At 49.4% G+C, this 25,535-nt stretch overlaps 1 protein-coding gene across 3 annotated transcripts in view; it reads right to left on the reverse strand.

Moving 5' to 3' along the window:
* Positions 1–1,556: 1,556 nt before the first annotated feature.
* The window catches only part of LOC119970123 (retinol dehydrogenase 13-like), a 169,577-nt gene continuing 145,598 nt past the window's right edge, over positions 1,557–25,535 (reverse strand). For all 3 annotated transcript variants that reach the window (XM_038804192.1, XM_038804183.1, XM_038804202.1), the window contains 3 exons: positions 25,029–25,241; positions 7,448–7,549; positions 1,557–1,958 (listed from right to left, as the gene is read on the reverse strand). In XM_038804192.1, the coding sequence (XP_038660120.1) occupies positions 1,687–1,958; positions 7,448–7,549; positions 25,029–25,241 (587 nt within the window). In that variant the 3' untranslated portion in view covers positions 1,557–1,686. The remainder of the gene's footprint in view (positions 1,959–7,447; positions 7,550–25,028; positions 25,242–25,535) is intronic.

Raw genomic sequence — 25,535 nt, forward strand, 5'->3', positions numbered from 1 at the left:
TGCTAACCACTGTGCCACCCGCCTTTCTTTTTTTTAACTAAAATTTAGAGCACTCAAATCATTTTTTCCAATTAAGGGGCAATTTAGCGTGGCCAATCCACCTAACCGGCACATCTTTGGGTTGTGGGGGTGAAACCCAGGCAAACACGGGGAGAATGTGCAAATTCCACACGAACAGCAACCCAGAGCAGGATCAAACCTGTGACCTTGGTGACGTCAGACAGCAGTGCTAACCCACTGTGCCACCGTGTTGCCCTGAGACTAGCCTTTCTTAATTTCATTTTAAATTCCACCAGATGCCATGGTGGAATTTAAACCCATGACCCTGGAGCATTAGCTGGCGCAGTAATATAACCACTGCACCACCATCTTGCATGAGGGGCAGCACGGTAGCATTGTGCATAGCATAATTGCTTCGCAGCTCCAGGGTCCCAGGTTCGATTCCGGCTTGGGTCACTGTCTGTGTGGAGTCTGCACATCCTCCCCATGTGTGCGTGGGTTTCCTCCGGGTGCTCCGGTTTCCTCCCACAGTCCAAAGATGTGCTGGTTAGGTGGATTGGCCATGATAAATTGCCCTGAGTGTCCAAAATTGCCCTTAGTGTTGGGTGGGGTTATGGGGATAGGGTGGAGGTGTTGACCTTGGGTAGGGTGCTCTTTCCAAGAGCCGGTGCAGACTCGATGGGCCGAATAGCCCCCTTCTGCACTGTAAATTCTATGATAATCTCCTCAAATTTTAACTTATGTAATATCCCATCACAAATTTTTATGAACAAATAATTTGTTGAAAAAAATTGTGGCCTTACAGTCAGCATAATGCCAGAAATAGTCAATATTTCAGACTGGTCATATTTGATTCATCAACCAACAGTAAAATGCACCTGCCTTTAACACAACTGTGGCAACACAAATTAAGTGAGACATCTGTTGGTAAAACAAGTAATTACAACAGCTCTCCAATTAAAATAACAGCAGTTCACATCAACTGTGAACATTAATAATAATCTGATAATAATCTTTATTGTCACAAGCAGGCTTACATTAACACTGCAATGAAGTTACTGTGAAAAGCCCCATGTCGTCACATTCCGGCGCCTGTTCAGGTACACAGAGGGAGAATTCAGAATGTTCAAATTACCTAACAGCACGTCTTTTGGGACTTGTGGGAGGAAACCGGAGCATCCGGAGGAAACCCATGCAGACATGGGGAGAAACGGCAGATTATACACTTCCATTTAGAAAAAGGGTCTCCACATTTTCCCATACTTGTGATTTGCACATTCTTGCGCATCAGTCTGCTTTCAATATTTTACTAAATGTTACCCAGCAATAACCTGGAATGACGTATACTTTAATGACTCTCTATAAGCAGGCAAAAAGCACTGTGTTGCAGGATCAATTCAAATCTTTGGAAACCTGGGATGCAAATCTGCATTCTACCTCAGTGTTGCTATAAAAGGAAATTGTATAATTTTTTATGTGCTAAATAGTATAATATAGTCAATGCACAGATGGGTAGAGTAAGGAGACAAGGCAAACAAATGTAGTGTCACAAATACTTAAGGCAATGAAAAGCAATAATGTAATAATTCAAAATATATCGGAGAGAATGATTTACAGGAAGTAAATGTTACTTTTTGAAGCACGATTAAACACTCAACATTTTCCTTGGTGCTGTTACTAATGGTGTTAGGAGACTGCACTGACATTGTCCATATTAACAGTGAAAGTACTTTGGAGTTGTGGATCAGAATTCTCACTTTTCAATCCCACTAATTTGGCACTTATTTCCCACAGGCGCCTGGCTGTCTCTTCATCCAGGGCCTGTGGGGCAGGATCCTTTTGCTTATTAACATCAAAGTATTTTCCAGATATTCCTTCCAGCTCTTCTGCTACAGCCAGATAGATGGAGGGTTGTGCTCCTAAACGTGGTGATTTTACTAAAAACAAAAAAAAGGGCCCTGAAAGAGAACAAATAAAATTTAAGAAAAACAAATGACACACTGCATTTCACATAACAATACTGAATGACACACTCTAAATTTTCCCATGTGAGGTATTACAAAACAAAGTATTAAACATTTAAAACCAGAACAAAGTAGAGAGAAAAGCAGATTTTAAATGGAAAATTACAGGTGGCCTCCTTTTCTTCACTGAGGAGAGTTGTATAAATTGGACAATTTTATCGTCAGCAAACTTGTAGATTGAGTTGGAATCAAATTTTGCCACACAGTCGTGTGTGTACAGGGAGTAGAGTAGGGGGCTAAGTACGCAGCCTTGCGGGGCCCCAGTACTGAGGACTATTGTGGAGGAGGTGTTGTTGTTTATTCTTACTGATTGTGGTCTGTGGATCAGAAAGTTGACGATCCAGTTGCACAGTGAGGAGCCAAGTCCTAGGTTTTGGAGCTTTGATATGAGCTTGGCTGGGATTATGGTGTTGAAGGCAAAGCTGTAGTCAATAAATAGGAGTTTGATGTAGGATTCCTTGTTGTAGAGATGCTCTAGGGATCAGTGTAGGGCCAGGGAAATGGCGTCTGCTGTGGACTGGTTGCGGCAGTATGCGAATTGCAGTGGATCAAAGCGTTCTGGGAGAATGGAGGTCATGCGCTTCATGACCAACCTCTCAAAGCACTTCATTACGACCAAAGTCAGGGCCACAGGGTCATCGGACGGTAGTCATTGAAGCACGTTGCTTGGTTCTTCTTTGGCATCGGTATGATGGTGGTCTTCTTGAAGCAGGTGGGGATCTCAGAATGGAGTAGGGACAGGTTAAGGATGTCCGCGAACACATCTGCCAGCTGGTCTGCGCAGGCTCTGAGTGTATGACCAGGGATCCCGTCTGGGCCCGTCGCCTTCCGAGGGTTCACTTTCAGGAAGGCTGATGTGACTCTGGAAGCTGTGATGGTGGGTATGCGTGAGTTAAGGGCTACTGGGGCACTCAACAGTGGATTGTTGGTTACCTGCTTGAACCGAGCATGGAATGCATTGAGTTCATCGGGGAAGGGTGCGCTGCTGCCGGAGATACTGCTCAGCTTCGCTTTGTAGCCCGTTATATTGTTTTATATTGTCTGTCTGTGACGCTAGCTTGGTTTGATATTCTCTCTTGGCATCTGGGATGGCTTTGCGGAGGTCATACCTGGATTTCTTGGTAGGTCAGGGTCGTCTGACTTGAACGCCTCAGACCTATCCTTCAGTAGGGAGTCAATCTCGCGACTGAGCCATGGTTTCCGGTTGGGGAACATACGTACTGCTTTTTTGGCACGCAATAGTCCACACATTTGCTGATGAAGTCTGTGACGATGGTGGTATACTTATTTAAGTTGGTCGCTGAGTTCTTAAATATGGACCAGTCCACTGTCTCTAAGCAGTCACGTAGGAGCTCTTCTGTTTCCTTGGACCAGCACTGCACGACCATAGCTGGATTCTCCCGCTTGAGTTTCTGCTTGTATGCCGGGAGAAGGAGCACAGGCTTATGGTCTGACTTCCCAAAGTGCGATCGGGGGATGGAACAGTAGGCGCCTTTGATTCTTGATTTTTGAGTAGCAGTGGCCAAGAGTGTTGTCGCCCCTGGCGGGACAGGAGATGTGCTGATGGAATTTTAGCAGTACACTCTTAAGGTTGGCCTTGTTGAAGTCCCCGGCCACGATGAACAAGGCCTCCAGGTGTTCAGTTTCGTAGTTGTTTATAATTGTGGAAGGAGCTAAAGGGTTAATTTACTCTGATACCTTCAAATTTCCAATACTACTATTTTTTTTATTTTACCTTTTTTTCCCCAATTAAGGGGCAATTTATCATGGCCAATCCACCTACCCTGCACATCTTTGGGTTGTGTGAGGTGAGATCCACAGACACTGGGAGAATGTGCAAACTCCACATAGGCAGTGACCCGGGGCTGGTACTGAACCTAGGTCTTCAGCGCCGTGAGGCAGCAGTGCTAACCACTGTGCCATCCCTCCAACACTACTATTTCTAACTTGGGGCAGGGGCTGTAAAGGTGCAATGGGGATTGGCCTGTCTAAGGCCTTTCAGTCTTGTACACCAGGGCTAGAATTTGGATAGAACCCCTCTGACTTCGTTTGACCTGGAATTAATCTTGCAAATATTAACTGTAATTATAAATGCAATGAGTAGCATACACTGGAAGAAACTGATTTGGTTTGCACTTTATGCAATGTCAACTTTGAGCAGTTATCCAATATACTTGTGCATTGCGGGAAAAAATACTTCTTGTCAAAGCTTTTCATCTTGCATTCATCAGGACAATCACAAGAATAGCAAGTCAGGGAAAACAACAAGTTTATACTGTATGAGAAGAGGGTTTGCTGATTGGTTGGCAAGTAGACTCTGATTAGCAGAAGTGTTGCCATGGAGAATGTGACATATATTCCAAGCATGGTTTGAAAATTTAAACCAGGCAACTTGACTCTGATTAAGCATTGCCCTGAGGAATGAACCAGCCAATGACGATCATCTGTTTAGTTTAGCTGAAACAGGTGCATGTTCTTTCTGTCTGAAAAGAACAGGGCACTGTATATTAATAGATGTAGTTTCCAGTACTTGCAAATGCACCACACTGCAAGCCCAAATGAATCTTATAATTGGTTATCAGAGTATTTTTTTAAGCATAGAGGATTATTGAGCAAATATTGTTCAAACATAGAATCACATCTCATGTTGAAAACCGTGTTGTGAATTTTGCAAGCAGGGGTTGGTTGGGTGCGGTCTGTCCCTTGCCCGTTGCAAACAGTGCAAGAGGAAAGTTTGTTATAATCCACCAGTCTTTTGAGTCATGCAGCCTACATTCCTAGCATCACACTGGCACCAAAATCCATATAACACTGGTGTATGATAGGCAGAACATCTTTTTGGCTTGATGGCAATATCATGTACATGGCCAATATCACTCTACTGCATAGTAGCAGGGTGAACTAGATAGCTTTACCTGTTGCTCAGATTTTTGAGATACCTTGCCCTTCCGGGGTAATCGGAGGTAGACTGGGCACTTTTCAAGGCTGCAAGTTACAGCCTCAAGTCCGTTCATGAGTTTGCACGATACACAGTGCGAAATGATCCCGAAGGATATCTTTGTTGACTCAGTTTCAGCATCAAGCCTACATGGTGAGAAAATAGCTTGGGCCCTACTTACAAGGTTGGCAATAAGACCAATCTTATAGTGTGTGTACTGACCAGTGAAGGTAGGTTTGCAGTACAGTGGTACAGAATTCCCTGGCAGAGTTTTCAAATCCTACATCAAGGAAAGAGAGTCAATTTGGCTGCTCTATTTCAAAGGTGAATTAGAGCACAGGATGGAGCCTATTAAGACATGCAAGGAAATTATTGCATGCTGCTAAGGATTAAATTAATCAACATGTAAGAAATATGCAAGGAGTAGGAGTTTAGGTGTCATTTCATCAAAGATACATTTCTCATGGAACCAATAAGGATGTTGGCAAGAGCTGGGCCTAGTGGAGATTCCATGGCAACACAATCTATTTGGGAGGAGACTCAGTATGGTTCAGTTCCCGCTGCATTTGGACATGGACTGCTTCAGTAAACGAGTTGCGAATGGTGCTGAACATTGTGCTCTCATCAGTAAACATTCTACTTCTGACCCAATGAATGTCACTGGTGAAGTAGTTTAAGATGGTTGGGCCTCGGACACCACCGAGGAACTCCTGCAGTGATGTACTGGAATGGAGATGACTGATGTCCAACAATCACATTCCTTCATGCTGGGCATGAGTCAAACTAGTGCAATGTTTCCCTGATTCCCATTGTTTCCAGTTTTTCCAGGGTACCTTGATGCCATGCTCGGTCAAATGCTGCCACAATGTCAAGGGCAGTCATGCTCACTTCATAACCGGAGTTCAGCTCTTTTGTCCATGTTTGAACCAAGGCTATAATAAGGTCAAGAGCTGAGTGACCTTGGCAGAACCCAAACTGAGGCATCAGTGAGCACATTATCGCTAAGTATGCCACTTGATATAATTGGCTATGACTCCTTCCATCACTTTACTGATGATTGGGAGTAGACTGATGAGGTGGCAATTGGTCAGATGGTAATTGGCCAGGTTGGATTTGTCTCGCTTTGTGTACAGGACATATCTGGACAATTTTCCACATTGCCAAATCGATGTCAGTGAATGAATGGCTAGGTGCGCAGCAAATTTTGGAGCACAATTCTTCAGTACTATTGCTGAAATGTTGTCAAGGCCTACAGCCTTTGCAGTATCCAATGCATTCATCTCTTCCTTGATATCAGATTGGAGAGAATCAAATTGATTGAAGACTGGCACCTGTGGTGCTGAGGACCTCCGGAGGAGGCCAAGATGGATCATCAACTTGACACTTCTGGCTGAAGATTGTTACAAATGTTTCAGCCGGCAACACGGTGGCACAGTGGGTTAGCCCTGCTGCTTCACGGTGCCAAGGTCCCAGGTTCAATGCCAGCTCTGGATCATGTCAGTGTGGAGTTTGCACTTTCTCCCTGTGTTTGCGTGGGTTTCGCCCCCACAACCCAAAGATGTGCAGGCTAGGTGGACTGGCCACGTTAAATTGCCTCTTAATTGGAAAAAATGAATTGGGTACTCCAAATTAAAAAAATAAATAAAATGTTTCAGCCTCATCTTTTGCACTAATGTGCTGGGCTCCCATCATTGAGGATAGGGATATTTGTGGAGCTAGATTTTGTCCACGAAACTTTTTGGGGTTTGGAGTTGATGTTGAAGACTCCCAGGACTGTATACGACTGTGCCACCACTTCTGCTGCACCTATCCTGGTGAGACAGGACATACCCAAGGATGGTGATAGTAGTATTTTGGACAGGATCCGTCAAGTATGATTCTGTGAGGATGGCAGATTTCCTTCTTTCAAGGACATTAGATTGGTATTTATGACAATCAATAGTAGTTTCATGATCATCATTAGGCTTTAATTACAGATTTTTATCAATTCAAATTCCATCATCTGGCATGGTGGGATTTGAACCCAGGGCATTACCCTCGGGCTCTGGATTACTCATCCAATGAGATACCGCTACACCACTGTCTCCCTCCAATTCATCTGCCAGGACTTGCTTTGTTTAATTCCCTGCCAAGCACTTTAACAAAAAAGCCCTTTTGTGCAGGGAAATGTTCAAGCTGTTGCCAGTAGTGCTCAAAATCATGCCATGTAATGTAAATGGGCTACGTTCAGAGCACCAGCAGACAAAACATAACAAATGCTACTGCTGGAAGCCAACTTGTACAGCATTCCACTTGTATCTGGCAAATATAACAGTTAAAAAACATTTCCAAACGGTTTTGAAGATTGCGGTTGTGCACTTATTTAGGTGATGCTGGGGCTGTGCTAACCAATTTGGTGTTTCAAGCTCACAACAGACTTTAAACTATTTACCAGAAAGACGTTTGTTCTTTTGATGGTGAAATAAAATTAGTCTGCATCACTTACCTAATATTGTACTAGAAAAATTTGATTTATGCATCCCTGTATGTCTGCCAAGTTCTGTGTTCACTACCCCTGGGTGCACAGCATTGACTGTAACCCCACTTCCTTTATTGAAAAAGAAAACAAAGAAAGGTTTGTTATTTTAAAATCGGTGAAATTAAATTTAAAACATCAAAAACAAAAAAAGTGTGTTCTTCCCGATGTCTCAAAAAATTCATATATAGTGTTAGCTGAGGCATTCAATCTGGGTGATGCAGTCATTTAACTGAATGGCTCTCACAGTCACGGTTCACATATGAATAATACTCACTATTTGCCCTGTGAACAGCCAGGTAAATTATAGTGCCTCTGTTGCAACAGGCTCGCAAATTACAGTCTCGGGGTCTTTCTGGTTTATACAGTTTATAGACATCCCACTTACTTGAGATAATATGGGAGTACTCAAACCATGTTTCTGCAGTTTAACTTTTCAAAAAGTAACATAAGGAAGACGCTAAGGGCTGGATTCTCCGATTCAGGGGCTATGTACCCAAACCGGCATGGGAATGGTGGAGTTTTACGCCAGATAAAAAGGCGTAAACGGCCGATTCCCCGTTTTGCTGGTGGTTAGCATGCCGGCAGAGTAGAGCACCCAGCTCTAGCTGCCGATACGGCCTGGGGAATTGCCGGGTTCGTGGCCACGCATGCGCACGGCAGCGGCCTGCAGCGGCCGTGCGACATGGTGGAGGCCGCTCGCGGACCCATCTTGCAAAATAGTGCCTCTTCTTTGGCCAGTCGTGCGCCCCGGACCACCCCCCACAGTGCCCCCAGCCCCGAATAAAGTCCCCCCCTGCCCACGGATCGGCCCTCCCCCGACTGTGGCGCTGGACTGAGTCTGCAGCCGCCACGTTGAGTTCCCGACGGATGAGACCACACATGACCGACGCCGTTGGGAACTCGGCCGGTCGTGGGCGGGACATCGGGGCGGGCCTCAGGCAATGTCCTGAGGCTGTCGATACATGGCGTGGCGTATTCAAGAGAGTACGCCGCTTTGGAGGGGGCGGAGCATCACAAAAGTGGTGCCGCCCCCGATTTGGTCATGAATTCTGATTCTCCGGCCGAACGCGATTTCGGCGTCGGCAACCGGAAAATCCAGCCCTAGGTCTTTGATCAACATTGATTTTGAATGGTGTAATGAAATCTCTCCTTCCTGCTTCTATAATTTCCAATCTCTACTTTCTTTCCCTTCCTGCTTCTATAATTTCCTATCCCTATTTTCTTTTCCTTCCTCCTCCACTCTTTCCCCCCTTCCATTTCTGGTTCCCTCTTTAATCTTCTGTTTTCTCAATCTATTTGTTATTGCTTGCCCATTTATCTTTGCAAATTTGTGCTGATAAGCATCACCATCAGAACTTAGGTGAGCTCAAGGCAACGGCACTGGGAAAGTGAGATTGTGTACATGTGTGGATAGAATGGCCAATCTGTTACTGTATGCTAAGAATTGCCTTCAAGCCTATCAAATATTCTGTTGAGTGTACAAATTTGGATTTGCTCAGAATCTGTATTGCTATGTAACCCTATTTAAGGGCTAATTTAAATGACAGCCTTCCAGGTACTAAAATACCCGCTAACCATTACTTTTTGCTTCCTGCCACTGAGCCAATCTTGGATCTAACTTTCCACTTTGCCTTGGATACCATTGGCTCGTGCTTTGCTGCCCAACTTGCCCTGTGGACCTTGTCAAACGCCTTACTAAAACTACGCAGAGTTCATCGAATGTACTATATTTATCCTGGTTACCTCCTCCAAAAATTCAATCAAATTATTAGGAACTTCCCTGAACAAACATTATGAAGTGCTTCAAGAAGTTGGTCATGAGACACATCAACTCCATACTTCAAGAATGACTTGATCCACGGAAATTTGCATACCGCCACAACTGGTCCACTGCAGACACCAGCTTCCTGGCCCTACACTTATCCTTGGAACATCTCGACAACAAGGATTCCTACGTCAGACTCCTATTCAATGATACAGCTCTGCCTTCAACACCATAATTCCAGCCAAGCTCATGTCCAAACTCCAAAACCTAGGACTTGGCTCCTCCCTCTATAACTGGATCATCGACTTCCTGACCCATTGACCACAATCAGTAAGTATAAACAACTACACGTCCTCCAGGAGAGTCCTCACTATCGGGGTCCCGCAAGGCCGTGCACTTAGTCCCCTACTACACTCCTGTACACACACGACTGAGGGGCAAAATTCGGCCCCAACTTCATCTACAATTTTGCTGATGACACAACCATGGTGGATTGGATCTCAATGATGAGACAGAGTACAGGAGGGAGATAGAGAACCTAGTGGCGTGGAGCAACGACAACAATCTCTCCCTCAACATCAGCAAAAATAAGGAGCTGGTCATTGATTTCAGGAAGCAAAGTGTCATACATAACTCTGTCTGCATCAAAGGTGCCAAGGTGGAGATGGTTGGCAGCTTCAAATTCCTAGGTGTGCACATCACCAACAATCTGTCCTGGTCCACCCACGTTGATGCTACGACTAAGAAAGCACAACAGTGCCTATATTTCCTCAGGAAACTAAGGAAATTCAGCATGACCACATCAATTTTTACACATGCACTATAGAAAGCATCCCATTTGGCTGAATCATAGTTTGGTATGGCAACTGCTCGGCCCATGACTGTAAGAAACTACAGAGTCTTGAACACAAATCTACCTCCCAATCATTGACTCTGTCTACACTTCCCACTTGGGGAAGTGGGCAACGCACACTGGTTATTCTCTCTTCCAACCTCTTCCATCGAGCAGAAGATACAAAAGTCTGAGAACACGCACTAACAGATTCAAAAACGGTTTCTTCCCCGCTGTTATCAGACCCCTGAATGACTCTCTTATAGACTAACTCTACGTATCTACTCTACTGTTGTACTGTTGCAGCACTATACTCCGTATGCTTCACCCAATGTCAGTTACATTGTGTATTTATTGTATGTCCTATGCTCGTCTCATGCATGGAACGATCTGCCTGGACTGTACACAGAACAATACTGTTCACTGTACCTCTGTAAACGTGACAATAAATCTAAATCTATGCTATCTTTAATTAATCGGTACCTTTCCAAATGAAAATTTATCCTGCCCCTCAGAATTTATTCCAATAATTTGCCCACTAGCAAGGTTCAGCTGACTGGCCTGTAATTACTTGACCTACTCTACCCTTTTTTTAAAGCAACAGTACCATGTTAGCAGTCCACCAGCCCTTGGTATCAATCGTGTAGCCAGAGAGGATCTGAAAATGATGGTCAGAGCCTCCGTTATTTCTTCCCTTGCTTCTATTTGGAGCTTGGACTAAATTTCATTCAGCTTATCCACCGTCAAAGATATTGAACGCTGCAGTATTTCCTCTATACCGTTCAATGTTTCACACACCTCAACTATAATACATACATCTTCAACTTCATTTGTGCTATAGGCACAAAAGATTCACGAAGAACCAGAATCTTCCACCTCCATACAAGTTACCGATTTGGTCATTAATCTTTTCCTAATCTTTAATTGTTTCTTTTCTCCATGTAGTTGTAAAACATCTTTGGGTCTTTCTTGATTTTACTCACCAATATTCAAATGCTCTCTGACTGTTCATCCTTCTCAACTCGGAATGTTTTTTAGCCTCTCAGTTACATCCACGACACCAGCACCAGGGAGGCAACATACCATCCTGGAGTTACATCTGTGGCTGCAAAAAGGCCAGTCTTTCCATGAACTATCAAGTCCCCTACTACCATTATTGCTTTTTTGACCTCCTCCCCCCCCCCCACCCCACCCCCCACCAACTCCCTCCCCTCCCCCTCTCCCTTCTGTACAGCTGAACCACCAATGGCACTGTGGACTTGGCTCTGGTTGTACTCCCCAGAGGAATCATTTCCCAAAACTGAACAATGGTTAGGGAGCACTCTCTGCCTGGGCCTCTTGATCTACCCGACGGTTACCCATTCCCTCTCTGTCTGCATGTTGTGAAGCTGCATGGTGACACCTACAGAAACATGCTAACCAAGTAGCTTATAGCCTAGCAGAAACACTGCAGTAATATCAGCTGCTGCTCAAGCTCCTCCAGCTGACCACACTTCTTGCACATGGTGTCCAAGACTTGTGATGCATATAACAGGTTATCCAGACTAATAATTTGGACTCTTTCTCTCTGAAAACCACGCTTCCTAGTCTCACTACTGTTGTGTTTGTATCCTTGCTCTCAAGTGAGCAATGTGCTGGCTCATAGGTGAAAATCAGTGACGGATCATATTGCGCAATTAAAATGTCAGAACTGGCTTCCCAATAGCTTAACATGTATCACCATGCTTAAACAAAAATGTAGGCCCAGACTTCCCTTCCACAAAAGCGGTGATTACTGAGAGGTTTGCCACTATTGAGAGACTAATAGCACCGCAACCTCTAGCAAGCTCACTTAGGCTAAAATCTGGAAGTTGTGGTCTCCCTGAAAGGGCTTCAGAGAAACCCAGGCTGATGGTCCTACTGTTCCTGTCCTTATAGCAGCAGGGACCATTCGTTTGAAAACTTTGTCTGTTTGCCCTCAACTTGTACAGATTCTTCCATGCAAAAAGTTAAAGTTGATAATCACAAGCGTACATCAGGAAATCAGCCCTACAAATGCTAATAAACCCATAAAACAAACAGATGGCTGATCAAAATGATTTTCATGGTTCCCCTGACACCCCATCATATCCCACCACACCACTGGCTCCTCTTTCCCGCAGCTCCCTGCCACACACTGGTTTTCCTTAAACTCTGCTCAGGATTCTTCCCCATCCTGTCCCACTTCCACCCACATCAATGCCGGAAACAACTTGACAGAGGGGGAAAATAAATGCAATTGTTAAGTATGAGCACAATAGCAGTTCATGGTACCAACTGAAAGTTACTAACAAGAGACATAGCTGTTTGTTGCCTTTGTGGTAGGATATCTGCAGCTGTGTTCACAAGCCACCTCGTCACAGATGAAAGGTTAGGTACCAGTGCAGGCTGTGACTTATCTGTTTGGAAACTTTTGAGAAAAGGATACAGCCATTGATTGGTTGAAGCCTATGAAGGGTAGCGTGTTGGTCAGAGACTGCATCTCACAGATAAATATTAGCAGGGTTCCAGTTAGTTTGCGTCTCACAGCTACGAGTTACAAGGAAGAGTTACTGTGCCAGCCTAGCTTTCCAGTTAAACAATGTTTCAATGGATCCTCATTTACAATTCTCTCCATGACCTTTATTCTTCTCCAGCCCCACACCCAAGATGCTGCACACCTCCAGTTTGGACCTCCTCAGCACCTATGTTTTAATTACCCACTATTGGTGGCTGTGTCTTCAGCTGCCTAGGCCTAAACATTGGAATTCCCTCCATAAACCTCTCCTCAGCTGTGCCTCTCTTTTCTGTTTTAAGGCATTCCTTAAAACTTAACTCATTTGCCCAAATATCTCTGTCATGATATGCAGGCACACACACACTCATGATGATATATCAGACAAGCAGCTAACGGACACAGAGAACGGGACATGACCAATAAGCAGGCAGGACACTCAGGGGTGGGATCTGGCTATAAAAGACACGAGGCACTCACACTCTGCCTCTTTCCACTGATGAACATCTAGAGAGTCAGTCAAGGGTGTTGTTACAATCTCACACCTCCACCACATGGCTAAGAGCAAGTCTGGTTCAGTCAGACAGAGTAACCACACTTCAGTTAGCAGAGAATAGAACTCACAGAGAAGTGTGCAAACACTGCTATTAATTCAGTAAACCTGATTGAACTAACTTCAAGGTCTGGAGTATCTTTCTGACCTAATTTGCATCCAGTTGCAGCCAGCATTAGACCAGTGTACCTAACACGACAATCTCTTTGTAGCTCAGTGTCACATTTTGTTTTATAATGCTTCTGTGAAGTGACTTGGGACATTTTGCATTAAAGATGCTATATCGAGGACTTCCGCTGGCGGCCATGGTGTGAGTGGTCGCACATTTGGTGGCTCCCGTTGTGGTGGACCTTTTCTCCAGCTAACGGCTGGGCTGTGAGATTGTAAAAGCTGCAGGAGGGGTGGCAGGAGAGAGTTTCCCACCGGTGTATGGATTCATGGACCATAAGTGGTCGAAAAAGGGAATAATCGGTGAAAGTTAGTGTGGTGCCTGAGACACAGGGGAAGATGGCGGAGGGTCAGGGACCGATCCTGCCCGCTCAGTCGATGGAGCAGCTAGTGGGCTTCCTCCAGGAGGAATTTGCCCAGCAGAAGAAGGAGAACTTGGAGGGCCTGGCCAGGGTGGTGGACCCGATAAAGGCAGCGATCGACCGTATGGAGGCGGGGTTGAAGGCCCAGGGCCAGGCGATCCAAAAGATGGAGGAAGCGGTGAGGGAACACGAGGAGCAGCTTGCCTCAATGGCAGCGGAGATGGAGTTGATGCGGGATTAACATAGTCAGTTGCAGGAGACAGTGGAGGATCATTGCACTGTGTTTGGGGCCATTGTTTTGTTTCGGGATTATTTTTTGCTTGATGGGGATGGTGGGTTGCTCTTTTCTGGGTGTTTGGTGGGGGTTGTTAAGTTTGCACTGGGAGGATGGCTGAGCGGGGCGGGGAGGGGAATCAGTGGGGGGTAAGATGCTAGGCGCCATGGGTGGGGGCTACTAGGCTAGCTGGGTGGGCTAGTTGACGGAAGCGCAATGGGGTGGTGAGAAGGTGTCCCCCGACCAGGCTGATCACATGGAGGGGGGGGGGTTGATGGGCCAGTCAAGAGGGCCCATGTGTTCGCGCATTTGAAACGTTTGAAGGCATATGTGGCGATGATGCAGGAGACACACCCGAGAGTGGCAGATCAGATTAGGCTGAGGAAAGACAAGTGGGTGACGATTTCCGGTGGCGGCCATGGAGTGACTGGTTGCACATTTGGTGGCTCCCGCTCGTGGTGGTTTTTTCAGACATTTTCCCCGGTGATCAGGTGGCTGTGAGGTGGAAAGATGGTGCAGGAGAGTGAGTGGAAGAGATCGACCCTCTGGTGTATGGAGCGGAGGGCCAGAAGCGGTCGAAAAAGAGGGAATCAGTAGATTGGAGTTGGTGCGGCGCCTGCAATGCACGTGGAGATGGCGGGGGGTCAGGGAGCAGCTCTGCCGGCTCAGTCGTTGACTGACCAATTGGTGAGCTTCTTGAACGAGTTCACCCAGCAATGGAAGGAGGGTTTGGAGGTCCTGGCCCGAGCGGTGGATTTGATCAGGGCGGTGGTCGACCGCGTGGAAACAAAGCTGACGGCCCAGGTCAGGCAATCCAGAAGATGGGTGGGATTGCGGGATAGCACGAGGAGCAGTTTGCCTCGATGGCAGCAGAGATGGGGCTGATGCAGCTCCAGGAGAAGGTTGAAGATCAGGAGAACCGGTCACACAGGCACAGCATAAGGATCGTGGGCCTACCGAAGGGGACTGAAGGAGCCGATGATGGCGCGTATGTGAGAAAGATGCTGGAGAAGCTACTCTTACAGAATGCGTTTGCGCGGCCTTTGGAGGTGGATCGAGCGCACAGGACATTAATGAGGAAGCCCCAGGGGAACGAGCGGCCGAGGGCGATGGTGGTGCGGCTGCACCGGTTCCTGGATCAAATTATGAGGTGGGCCAGGCAGACAAGGCACTGCACCTGGGATGGCAGTGAAATCAGAGTGTTCCAGGACCTGGGTGCAGAGTTGGCCAAGAGGAGAGTGAGCTTTAACAAAGTAAAGGCAGCCCTCTACAAGAAGGAGGTGAAGTTTGGGCTACTGTACCCGGCATGTCTGTTGGTGACCTACGAAGGCTGGGAATTGTACTTTGTTCTGTGGAGGAGGTGGTAGAATTTGTTAAAGACAATGGACTGGCAGGAGAATATAGAACATAAAGTGCAGAAGGAGGCCATTCGGCCCATCGAGTCTGCACCGACCCACTTAAGCCCTCACTTCCACCCTATCCCCGTAACCCAATAACCCCTCCTAACCTTTTTGGTCACTAAGGGCAATTTATCATGGCCAATCCACCTAACCTGCACGTCTCTGGACTGTGGGAGGAGCACATGGAGGAAACCCACACAGACACGGGAAGAACGTGCAGACTCTGCACAGACAGTGACCCAGCAGGGAATTGAACCTGGGACCCTGGCGCTGTGAAGCCACAGTGCTATCCACTTGTGCTACCGTGCTGCCCTAACCCTAAACCTAAGAAGGTGGACTTTGAACTTTGGTGGCTATGCTGTGATGATACTGCTGTTAACTGGTGTTTGGGGCCATTTCTTTCTTTTTCGACTTCAGGTTTACCTTTTTTTTAAAAAAAACAAAAGAACAGAGTATTCAATCCATTTTTTCCAATTAAGGGGCAATTCAGCATGGCCACCTATCCTGCACATCTTCGGGCTGTGGGGGTGAAACCCATGCAAACACAGGGAGAATGTGCAAACTCCACACGGACAGTGACCCAGAGCCGGGATCGAACCTGGGACCACAATGCCGTGGGGCAGCAGGGTAACCCACTGCGCCACCATGCTGCCCTCTTTGTTCTTTGATAAGGGATGGGGGGTTGGTTTCTTTGTTTGGGTTTGGGGAGGGGTTGTTTTTGTTTGTTTGCACTAATGTTCAAGCTGGGAGGGGCGGAGGCGAATTAGTGGGGGGTAGGATGCTAGGTGCCATGGGCGGGGGCTGCCAGGCTAGTTGGGTGGGCTAGTTCATAGAAGCGCAATGGGAGGGTGAGTGGAGGGTCAGTGGGGAATGGGGCCAGGAGAATCGGTGACGGTGGGCGCAAGCGGTTGGGCCGGGGGAGGTGCGGAGCACGGGCTGGAGGCTGGCCCAAGAGGGGCTATGGTTGATCGGAGGGGGGGGGGGGGGGAGCAGGGTGCCCCCATGCTACAAGAGGCGCACCTGAAGTTAGGGGACTTGATTAGGCTGAGGAAGGTATGGGACGGGTATTTCATGTGAGCGGCGAGGATCTGGCAGGGGATAGTATGGGGGGGGGGGGGGGGTGGAGCACAGGTTTGTGCCTTACACGGATGATCTACCTCTGTACATATCGGATCCGCTTTGGGGGGTGGGGGGTTCGATATTTGGGTATCCAGGTGGCACGGGAGTGGGAGCAGCTGTATAAAGTGAATTTGGGTCGGTTGGTAGATCAGATGAGGGGGGACTTTCAGTGGTGGGACCCGTTCCTGTTGTCATTGGCGGGGTGGGTACAGATGGTGAAAATGACGGTCCTCCCGAGGTTTTGTTTGTTTCCCAATTTTTATCCCCAAGGCTTTAAAACAGTGAATGCAGTGATCTCGGGATTTGTTTGGCGGGTAGTGCTGCGGGGGAGGGGGGGGTTGCCAGGTGGGAATTCGTATCTGTAAGCGAGGGATTTTGTGCAGAGGCAGGTTTCGAACATTCTGCACCAGCCGCACCGGGGACTGGAGAGGGGAAGACCTCAGAGACCTACAGGGAACTGATGGAGTGGGAGGAAACCCCAATAGGGGAGGTGAAGAGAAAGTGGGAAGGGGAGCGGGGGGGGGTTAACACATCCTCGTCGTGTGCCAGGCTCAGCCTGATACAATTCAAGGTGGTCCACAGGGCATCCATGACCGTGGCCCGGATGAGCAGGTTCTTTGAGGGGGTGGAGGATAGGTGTGGGCGCTGTGCGGGGGTACCTGTGAACCATGTCGATATGTTCTGGGCATGTCCGAGGCTGAGGGGTTTCTGGTAGGGATTTGCAGGCGTCATGTTGGAGGTCTTACATGCGAGGGTGGTGCCGAGTCCAAAGATGGTGATTTTTGGTGTGTCGGAAGTCCAGGGAGCCGTGGGGGGGGATTTTGTCTTGAGCGGTTCGTTGCAGGGGTTTGCTTGGAGGTGGCAGCCATTCACCGACTTCTCTGAGAACAATTTAGCAGTCAGCACAGGGGAGGGGGGGAAAGGGGGAGGCATGGGAAAAACGAGTAAGGGCAGGAGAACCAACGGAGGGGTGGGTGGGGAAGGTCAGCGCTGTTTGTGTAAGCCATGTTGCCTGGGGTTTGTGTAAGCCATATTGTGTTTCTGTTGAAATTGATGTTGAAAATTTTTTAATTTTTAAATGCCTCAGTAAAATATTTTCTTTAAAAAAAACAAGCATGTGGCGTTTGAGGTACGAAGTGGTGGACTCTGGGGGGGAGGTATGTTATGGTGAGTGGTGGACTCTGGGGGGAGGTATGTTACGGTGAGTGGGAAATTGGAGGGGAAGCCAGTGGTGCTGGTGAACATTTATGCTCTGAACTGGGATGATGTAGAGTTCATGAGGTGGGTGTTGGGGTGGATCCCTGATCTGGACTCGCATTGGGGTGGGGTGGGGGGGTGGGGGATTTTAATACGGTTATAGATCCAAGGTTGGATAGGTCGAGCTCGAGGTTAGGGAGGGTGCAGCGAAGGAGCTAAGGGGGTTTACCGAACACGTTGGGGGGGTGGATCCGTGGAGGTTTGGGAGGCCGAAAGCAAAAGAATATTTATTCATCTCCCATGTGCACAAAGTATACTCCCGAAAGGATTTCTTTATTTTCGATGACATTGATGGCAGGGTTGGTGGATGCGGAGTGCTCGGCGATAGTGGTGTCTGATCACGCCCCGCACTGGGTGGACTTCTGGGTAAGGGGGGCAGCACCCGCAATGGAGGTTAGATGTGGGGCTGTTGGCAGAGGAAGGGGTGTGTGAGTGGGTGAGGGAGGCCACTTGGAGGTATGAGTTAAACGATATGGGGGAGGTTTCGGCAGCCACGGTATGGGAGGCGCTGAAGGCAATGGTAAGAGGGGAGTTCATTTTGATACAGGTACACAGGGAGAAGGCGGAACAGGTGGAGCTGGAAAGGCTAGTGGTGGAGATCCTTCAGGTGGACAGGAGATTCTCGGAAGCCCCGGAGGTGGGCTGCTGAAGGAGCAGCAGGTGCTGCAGAAACTGTAGGTGGAATTTGGGTTGCTATCTACGTGGAAGGCGGTGGGGCAGCTGAGAAGGGCGAGAGGGGCGGTGTACGAATACGGGGAGAAAGCAAGCAGGATGCTGGTACAACAGTTGAGGAAGCAGGAGCCGGCGAGGGAGATCAGAAAAGTGAAGGACAAGGTGAGGGGGGGAGGGGGAGAATACGGTCCTGGACCCGGTGGGGGTAAATAGGGTGTTCAGGGACTTTTCCAGGAGGTTATCCGAGTCAGAACCCCCAACCGGGGTGGAGGGGATGAGGCGGTTTTTAGAGAGATTGGAGTTCCCAAGGGTGGAAGAGCTGGTGGAGGACCTGGGGGCCCCAATTGGGCTGGTTGAAGTGGTGGAGGGCTGGAGACGATGCAGTCGGGCAAGGCCCCGGGCCCGGACGGGTACCCAGTGGAGTTCTTTAAAATGTTCTCGGGAGCGCTGGGGCCCTTGTTGGTAAGGGTGTTTAATGAGTCCAAAGATGTGCAGGTTAGGTGCATTGGCCATGAGAAATTGCCCTTAGTGTCCAAAATTGCCCTTAGTGTTAGGTGGGGTTACTGGGTTATGGGGATAGGGTGGAGGTGTTGGCCTTGGGTGGGGTGCTCTTTCCAAGAGCCAGTGCTGACTCGATGGGCCGAATGGCCTCCTTCTGCACTGTAAATTCTATGAGGCTAGGGTGCGTGGGGTTCTTCCCCCCGACGATGTCGCAGGTCTCGATTTCTCTCATCCTGAAGCGGGAAAAGGACTCGGAACAGTGTGGGTTGTACAGGTCAATCCCCCTGCTAAATGTAGATGCCAAGCTATTGGCCAAGGTCCTGGCCTTGAGAATTGAGGATTGTGTACCAGGGTGATAGGAGAAGACCAGTTTGTGAAGGAGAAACATTTGGCGGCCAATATCAGAAGGCTGTTGAATGTGATAATGTTGCCCTCCGAGGAACGAGAGGTGGAGGTGGTGGTCGCCATGGATGCGGAAAAGGCGGATCAGGTGGAGTGGGAGTACTTATGGAAGGTCCTGGGACGGTTGCTGTACCAGGCACCGGTGGTGAGTGTGCAGACGAACCAGGTGAGTTCGGACTATTTTAGGCTGCATCGGGGACAAGGCAGGGATGTCCACTCTCCCTACTGCTTTTTGCCTTGGCTATAGAGCCACTGGCGATGGCGCTGTGGAGCACAGGGCCTCGCTATACGCGGATGATCTGCTTTTGTGCATTTCTGACCCGCAAGGGGGGGGGATTGGAGGGATTATGGGGATCCTAGAGGAATTTGGTCGGTTTTCGGGGTATAAACTGAATATGGGTAAAAACGATGCCGTTCAATGTGGCCGGGAATGGAGCTTTCAGTATTTGGGCATCCAGGTTGGGGGGGGGGGGGGGGGTAAAAGAAAAGAGGGAGGCATAGGGCGTTGGATAAGGTGGGAAATGGTTAGTGGGAAATTGTGTATGCAAGCCATGTTGGCTGGGTTTGGTTGGTGGTTGGGTTTGGTTGTCGGCTGGGTTTGGTTGTCGGCAGTGTTTGGTTGTCGGCTGGGTGTGTGTATGTAAGCCATGTTGGCTGGGATTGGTTGTCGGCTGGGTTTGGTTGTCGGCTGGGTTTGGTTGTTGGCTGGGTTTGGTTGTTGGCTGGGTTTGGTTGTTGGCTGGGTTTGGTTGTCGGCTGGGTTTGGTTGTCGGCTGGGTTTGGTTGTCGGCTGGGTGTGTGTATGTAAGCCATGTTGGCTGGGTTTGGTTGGTGGTTGGGTTTGGTTGTCGGCTGGGTTTGGTTGTCGGCAGTGTTTGGTTGTCGGCTGGGTGTGTGTATGTAAGCCATGTTGGCTGGGATTGGTTGTCGGCTGGGTTTGGTTGTCGGCTGGGTTTGGTTGTTGGCTGGGTTTGGTTGTTGGCTGGGTTTGGTTGTTGGCTGGGTTTGGTTGTCGGCTGGGTTTGGTTGTCGGCTGGGTTTGGTTGTCGGCTGGGTGTGTGTATGTAAGCCATGTTGGCTGGGTTTGGTTGGTGGTTGGGTTTGGTTGTTGGTTGGGTATGTGTTGTTCACTGGGTGTTTTTTCAAAATTGTTAAAATTATAAATGTCTTAATAAAAACATTTTAAAAAGATGCTATATAAATACAATTTCTGCTGTTATTATTGTAGCCATGCCGGTACATCCCTTTTGCTTTTGAGGGAAATAAAATTATTTATTTTTATGTATTCAAGAAGTGCAGAGAAATGTCACTGTGTTATAATGTTTTTTTAAAAATAATTTTTATTCAAATTTTCACAAAAAAGAAAACAATAACAGAAAATTCTAAGAACAAAAAAAAACAAATTTCACCCTCTCCAATTTAATAAACCCCGCCATATCGTTGACCCAGGCCTCCACGCTTGGGGGCCTCGCATCCTTCACTGAAGAAGAATCCTCCGCCGGGCTACTAGGGACGCAAAGGCCAGAATACCGGCCTCTTTCGCCTCCTGCACTCCCGGCTCCACTGCAACCCCAAATATTGCAAGTCCCCAGCCTGGATTGACCCTGGATCCTACCACCCTCGATACCGTCCTTGCTACACCCTTCCAAAATTCCCCCACCGCTGGGCATGCCCAGAACATATGGGCATGGTTTGCTGGGCTCCCTGAGCACCTAATACACCTGTCCTCACTCCCAAAGAACCGGCTCATCCTTGTCCCGGTCATATGAGCCCTATGCAGTACCTTAAACTGTATGAGGCTAAGCCTCGCACACGAAGAGGAGTTCACCCTTTCTAGGGCATCCGCCCACGTCCCCTCCTCAATCTCCTCACCCAGCTCCTCCTCCCATTTATCTTTCAGCTCCTCCACCGAGGCCTCATCTACCTCCTGCATCACCTGGTACACTTCCGAGATCCTCCCCTCTCCAACCCATACCCCCGAGAGCACCCTGTCCTGGACCCCACGCGGCGGCAGCAGGGGGAACCCCGCCACCTGCCGCCTGACAAACGCCCTTACTTGCATGTACCTAAAGGTGTTCCCCGGGGGGAGCCTGAACTTCCCTTCCAGCTCACCCAGGCTCGCAAACTTCCCGTCTATGGACAGGTCCCCCACCCTCCTGACACCTGCCCTGTGCCAACTCAGGGACCCGCCATCAATTCTCCCCGGAACCGGTGGTTCCCCCGTATCGGGGACCCCATTGAGGCCCCCACCTCCGCCCTGTGCCGCCTCCATTGCCCCCAAATCTTGAGGGTAGCTGCCACCACCGGGCTCGTGGTATACCTCGTCGGAGGGAGCGGCAGCGGCGCCGTTGCAAGCGCTTCCAGGCTCGTACCCACACAGGATGCCATCTCCAGCCTCTTCCATGCCGCCCCCTCCCCGTCCATTACCCACTTACGCACCATCGCTGCGTTGGCAGCCCAATAATACCTACAGAGGTTGGGCAACGCCAGCACCCCCCATCCCTGCCCCATCCAAGAACACCCGTCTCACCCTTGGAGTCCCGTGTGCCCACACAAACCCCGTAATGCTCCTGTTAACCCACCTGAAAAAGGCCTTCGGGATAAGGATGGGGAGGCACTGGAACAGGAACAGAAACCACGGGAGCACCGTCATCTTGACTGACTGCACCCTACCCGCCAAAGACAGCGGCAGCACGTCCCACCTCTTAAACTCCTCCTCCATTTGCTCCACCAGCCTTGTGAGGTTTAGCTTATGCAAGGCCCCCCAGCTCCTGGCCACCTGAACCCCCAAGTACCTGAAGCTCCTCTCCGCCCTTTTCAGTGGGAGCCTCCCAATCCCTCCCTCCTGGTCCCCCGGGTGTACCACAAACAGCTCGCTTTTCCCAAAGTTACGTTTATACCCTGAGAAATCCCCAAATTCCCGGAGAATCCCCATCACCACCGGCATTCCCCCCACCGGGTCCGCCACATACAACAATAGGTCATCCGCATAGAGCGACACTCGGTGCTCCTCCCCCCCCCGGACCAGCCCCCTCCAATCCCCCGACTCCCTCAGCGCCATAGCCAGGGGTTCAATTGCCAGCGCAAAAAGGTAGGGGGGACAGGGGACACCCCTGCCTCATCCCTCAGTATAGTCGAAAATACTCCGACCTCCTCTTATTCATGGCCACACTCGCCATCGGGGCCTCATACAACAGCCTCACCCAACTGACAAACCCCTCCCCAAACCCAAATCTTTCCAGCACCTCCCACAAGTACCCCCACTCGACCCGATCAAAGGCCTTCTCCGCATCTAGCGCCACCACTATCTCCGCCTCCCCTTCCACCGCCGGCATCATAATAACGTTCAAGAGCCTCCGTATATTAGTGTTCAGCTGCCTCCCCTTCACAAACCCCGTTTGATCCTCGTGGATAACCTGCGGCACACAATCTTCTATCCTCGCGGCTAAGATCTTTGCCAACAACTTGGCGTCCACATTCAGGAGTGAGATCGGCCTGTATGACCCACACTGCAGGGGATCCTTGTCTCGCTTAAGGATCAAGGAGATCAGTGCCCGAGACGTTGTCGGGGGCAAAGCCCCCCCCCCCCCCCCCCGCCTCATTGAAGGTCCTAACCAACAGGGGGCCCAGCTGGTCTGCATACGCCTTGTAAAATTCAACCGGGAACCTATCCGGCCCCGGCGCCTTCCCCGACTGCATGTTCCCTATCCCTTTAACCAGCTCCTCAAGCTCAACTGGCGCCCCCAGACCCTCCATCTGTCCCTCCTCCACCCTCGGGAATCTCAGCCGATCCAAAAAGCGCCTCATCCCCCCCTTCTCCGCCGGAGGTTCGGACCGATATAGTCTCTCATAAAAGTCCCTGAAGACCCCATTAATGTCTACCCCCCTCTGCACCACATTTTCTCCCCGGTCCTTAACTCCACCAATCTCCCTAGCCGCATCCCGCTTACAGAGCTGGTGTGCCAGCATCCTACTCGCCTTCTCCCCCTACTCGTACACCGCACCCTGAGCCTTTCGCCATTGAGCCTCCGCCTTTCTGGTGGTCAACAAGTCGAACTCAGCATGAAGGCTGCGCTGCTCCCTCGGCAATCCCTCCTCCGGGGCCTCCGTGTACCTCCTGTCCACCCTCAGCATCTCCCCCACCAATCTCTCCCTTTCTCTCTGCTCCCCTCTCTCCCTGTGGGCCCGAATGGAGATCAACTCCCCCCGAACCACCGCCTTCAGGCGCCTCCCAGACCGTCCACACTTGGACCTCCCCATTATCGTTGGCCTCCAGGTACCTCTCGATGCATCCTCGAACCCGCCCCCTCACATCCTCGTCCGCCAGCTGCCCCACCTCCAAGCGCCACAACGGGCGCTGGTCCCTCTCCTCCCCCAGCTCGAGGTCCACCCAATGCGGGGCATGGTCAGAAATGGCTATCACCGAGTTCTCAGCGTCTACTACCCCCGCAATCAGCGCCCTACTCAAAACAAAGAAGTCGATCCGGGAGTAGGCCTTATGCACATGGGAGAAGTATGAAAATTCCCTGGCCCTCGGCCTCGCGAACCTCTCATCTGGTCCACTCCTCCCATCTGGTCCATAAACCCCCTCAGCACCTTAGCCGCCGCAGGCCTCCTACCCGTCCTAGAACTGGATCGATCCAGTGGCGGATCCAGCACCGTGTTGAAAATCCCCCCCCATTATCAGGCCCCCCACCTCCAAATTTGGAATCCGGCCCAACATGCGCCGCATGAAACCCGCATCATCCCAATTCAGGGCATATACATTGACCAGCACCACCCGCTCCCCTTGCAGCTTGCCGCTCACCATCACGTACCTCCCGCCGCTGTCTGCCACCACACCCGACGCCTCAAACGACACCCTCTTCCCCACCAGGATCGCCAACCCCCGGTTTTTTGCATCCAGCCCCGAATGAAACACTTGGCCCACCCACCCCTTCCTCAGCCTGACCTGATCCACCACCTTCAGGTGCGTCTCCTGAAGCATAGCCACGTCCACCTTCAGCCCCCTCAGGTGCGCGAACACGTGGGACCGTTTGACCAGCCCATTCAGTCCCCTCACATTCCAGGTGATCAGCCAGATCGGAGGGCCACCTGCTCCCTCCCCCGTTGATTAGCCATTACCCTTCCGTAGTCCGCCACGTGCCTGCGCCCCCCGCTCAGCCCGTTCCCCACAGCGACAGACCCCCATCCTGATCCCCTCTGCACGCTCCAGCTCCTTCTTGACCATTCCAGCAGCAACCCGGTTACACCCCCCCCCCCCAAGCTAGGGACCCCCCTAGCTGCGTAACTCCGGTCATTGTACTGCCATAAGTCAGCCGACTCCTTACTGTGTTATAATGTTAATTAAATAAAACCAATTATTACTTGAAGGCCTATGTCTCAACTGGGCAGTGTATCCAATGAGCCATTCAAACTGAGGGGTACCCAGCGGCATGTCATACATTTTAGTACCCCGGGCAGCACGGTGGCCTAGTGGTTAGCACAACCGCCTCACGGCGCTGAGGTCCCAGGTTCGATCCCGGCTCTGGGTCACTGTCCGTGTGGAGTTTGCACGTTCTCCCCGTGTCTGCGTGGGTTTCGCCCCCACAACCCAAAAAAAAATGTGCCGAGTAGGTGGATTGGCCATGCTAAATTGCCCCTTAATTGGAAAAAATAATTGGGTAATCTAAATTTAAAAAAAAAATACATTTTAGTACCCAAATAGCATGATTAGCTCAACTCAACTTACCATCAAGTCTTTCAGCCAATTCCTTTGTAAACAATATGTTTGCAAGTTTACTTTGACAGTATGCTGCCTTTGTGTCATATTTTTTCTTTTCCCAGTTGAGGTCATTGAAATCAATTTGCCCCACTTTGTGAGCTAGCGAAGATACATTTATGATGCGACCACTTCCAGAGTTCTTCAACTTCTCAAGCAACAGGTTTGTCAACAAAAAATGACCTTCATTAAAAGAAGATAATTTTAATGTCACTATGCTTCAAGAATAATGCTTTAATGAATGAAAAACAGTCACCAACTTGTACCTGTGTCCTTTTAAAGAAAAACGCGCAAGCAAGCAGTTTTCTATCAACTCCAGAACCTGGTGTTCGGGTAGGAAACAGTTAACAGTCAGGGAGTGTTGAAGTCAGTAATTAGAGGTAAATTGGTGAAATACACCACAGTGCATATAAAATAGGGGATACAGGCGTCATGAGTTGGAGTTTCAGGTCATTGGGAGCAAAACTCTTTCTGGAA

The sequence above is a fragment of the Scyliorhinus canicula genome, chromosome 1 (genome assembly GCF_902713615.1).
Source record: "Scyliorhinus canicula chromosome 1, sScyCan1.1, whole genome shotgun sequence".
Lineage (NCBI taxonomy): Eukaryota > Metazoa > Chordata > Chondrichthyes > Carcharhiniformes > Scyliorhinidae > Scyliorhinus > Scyliorhinus canicula.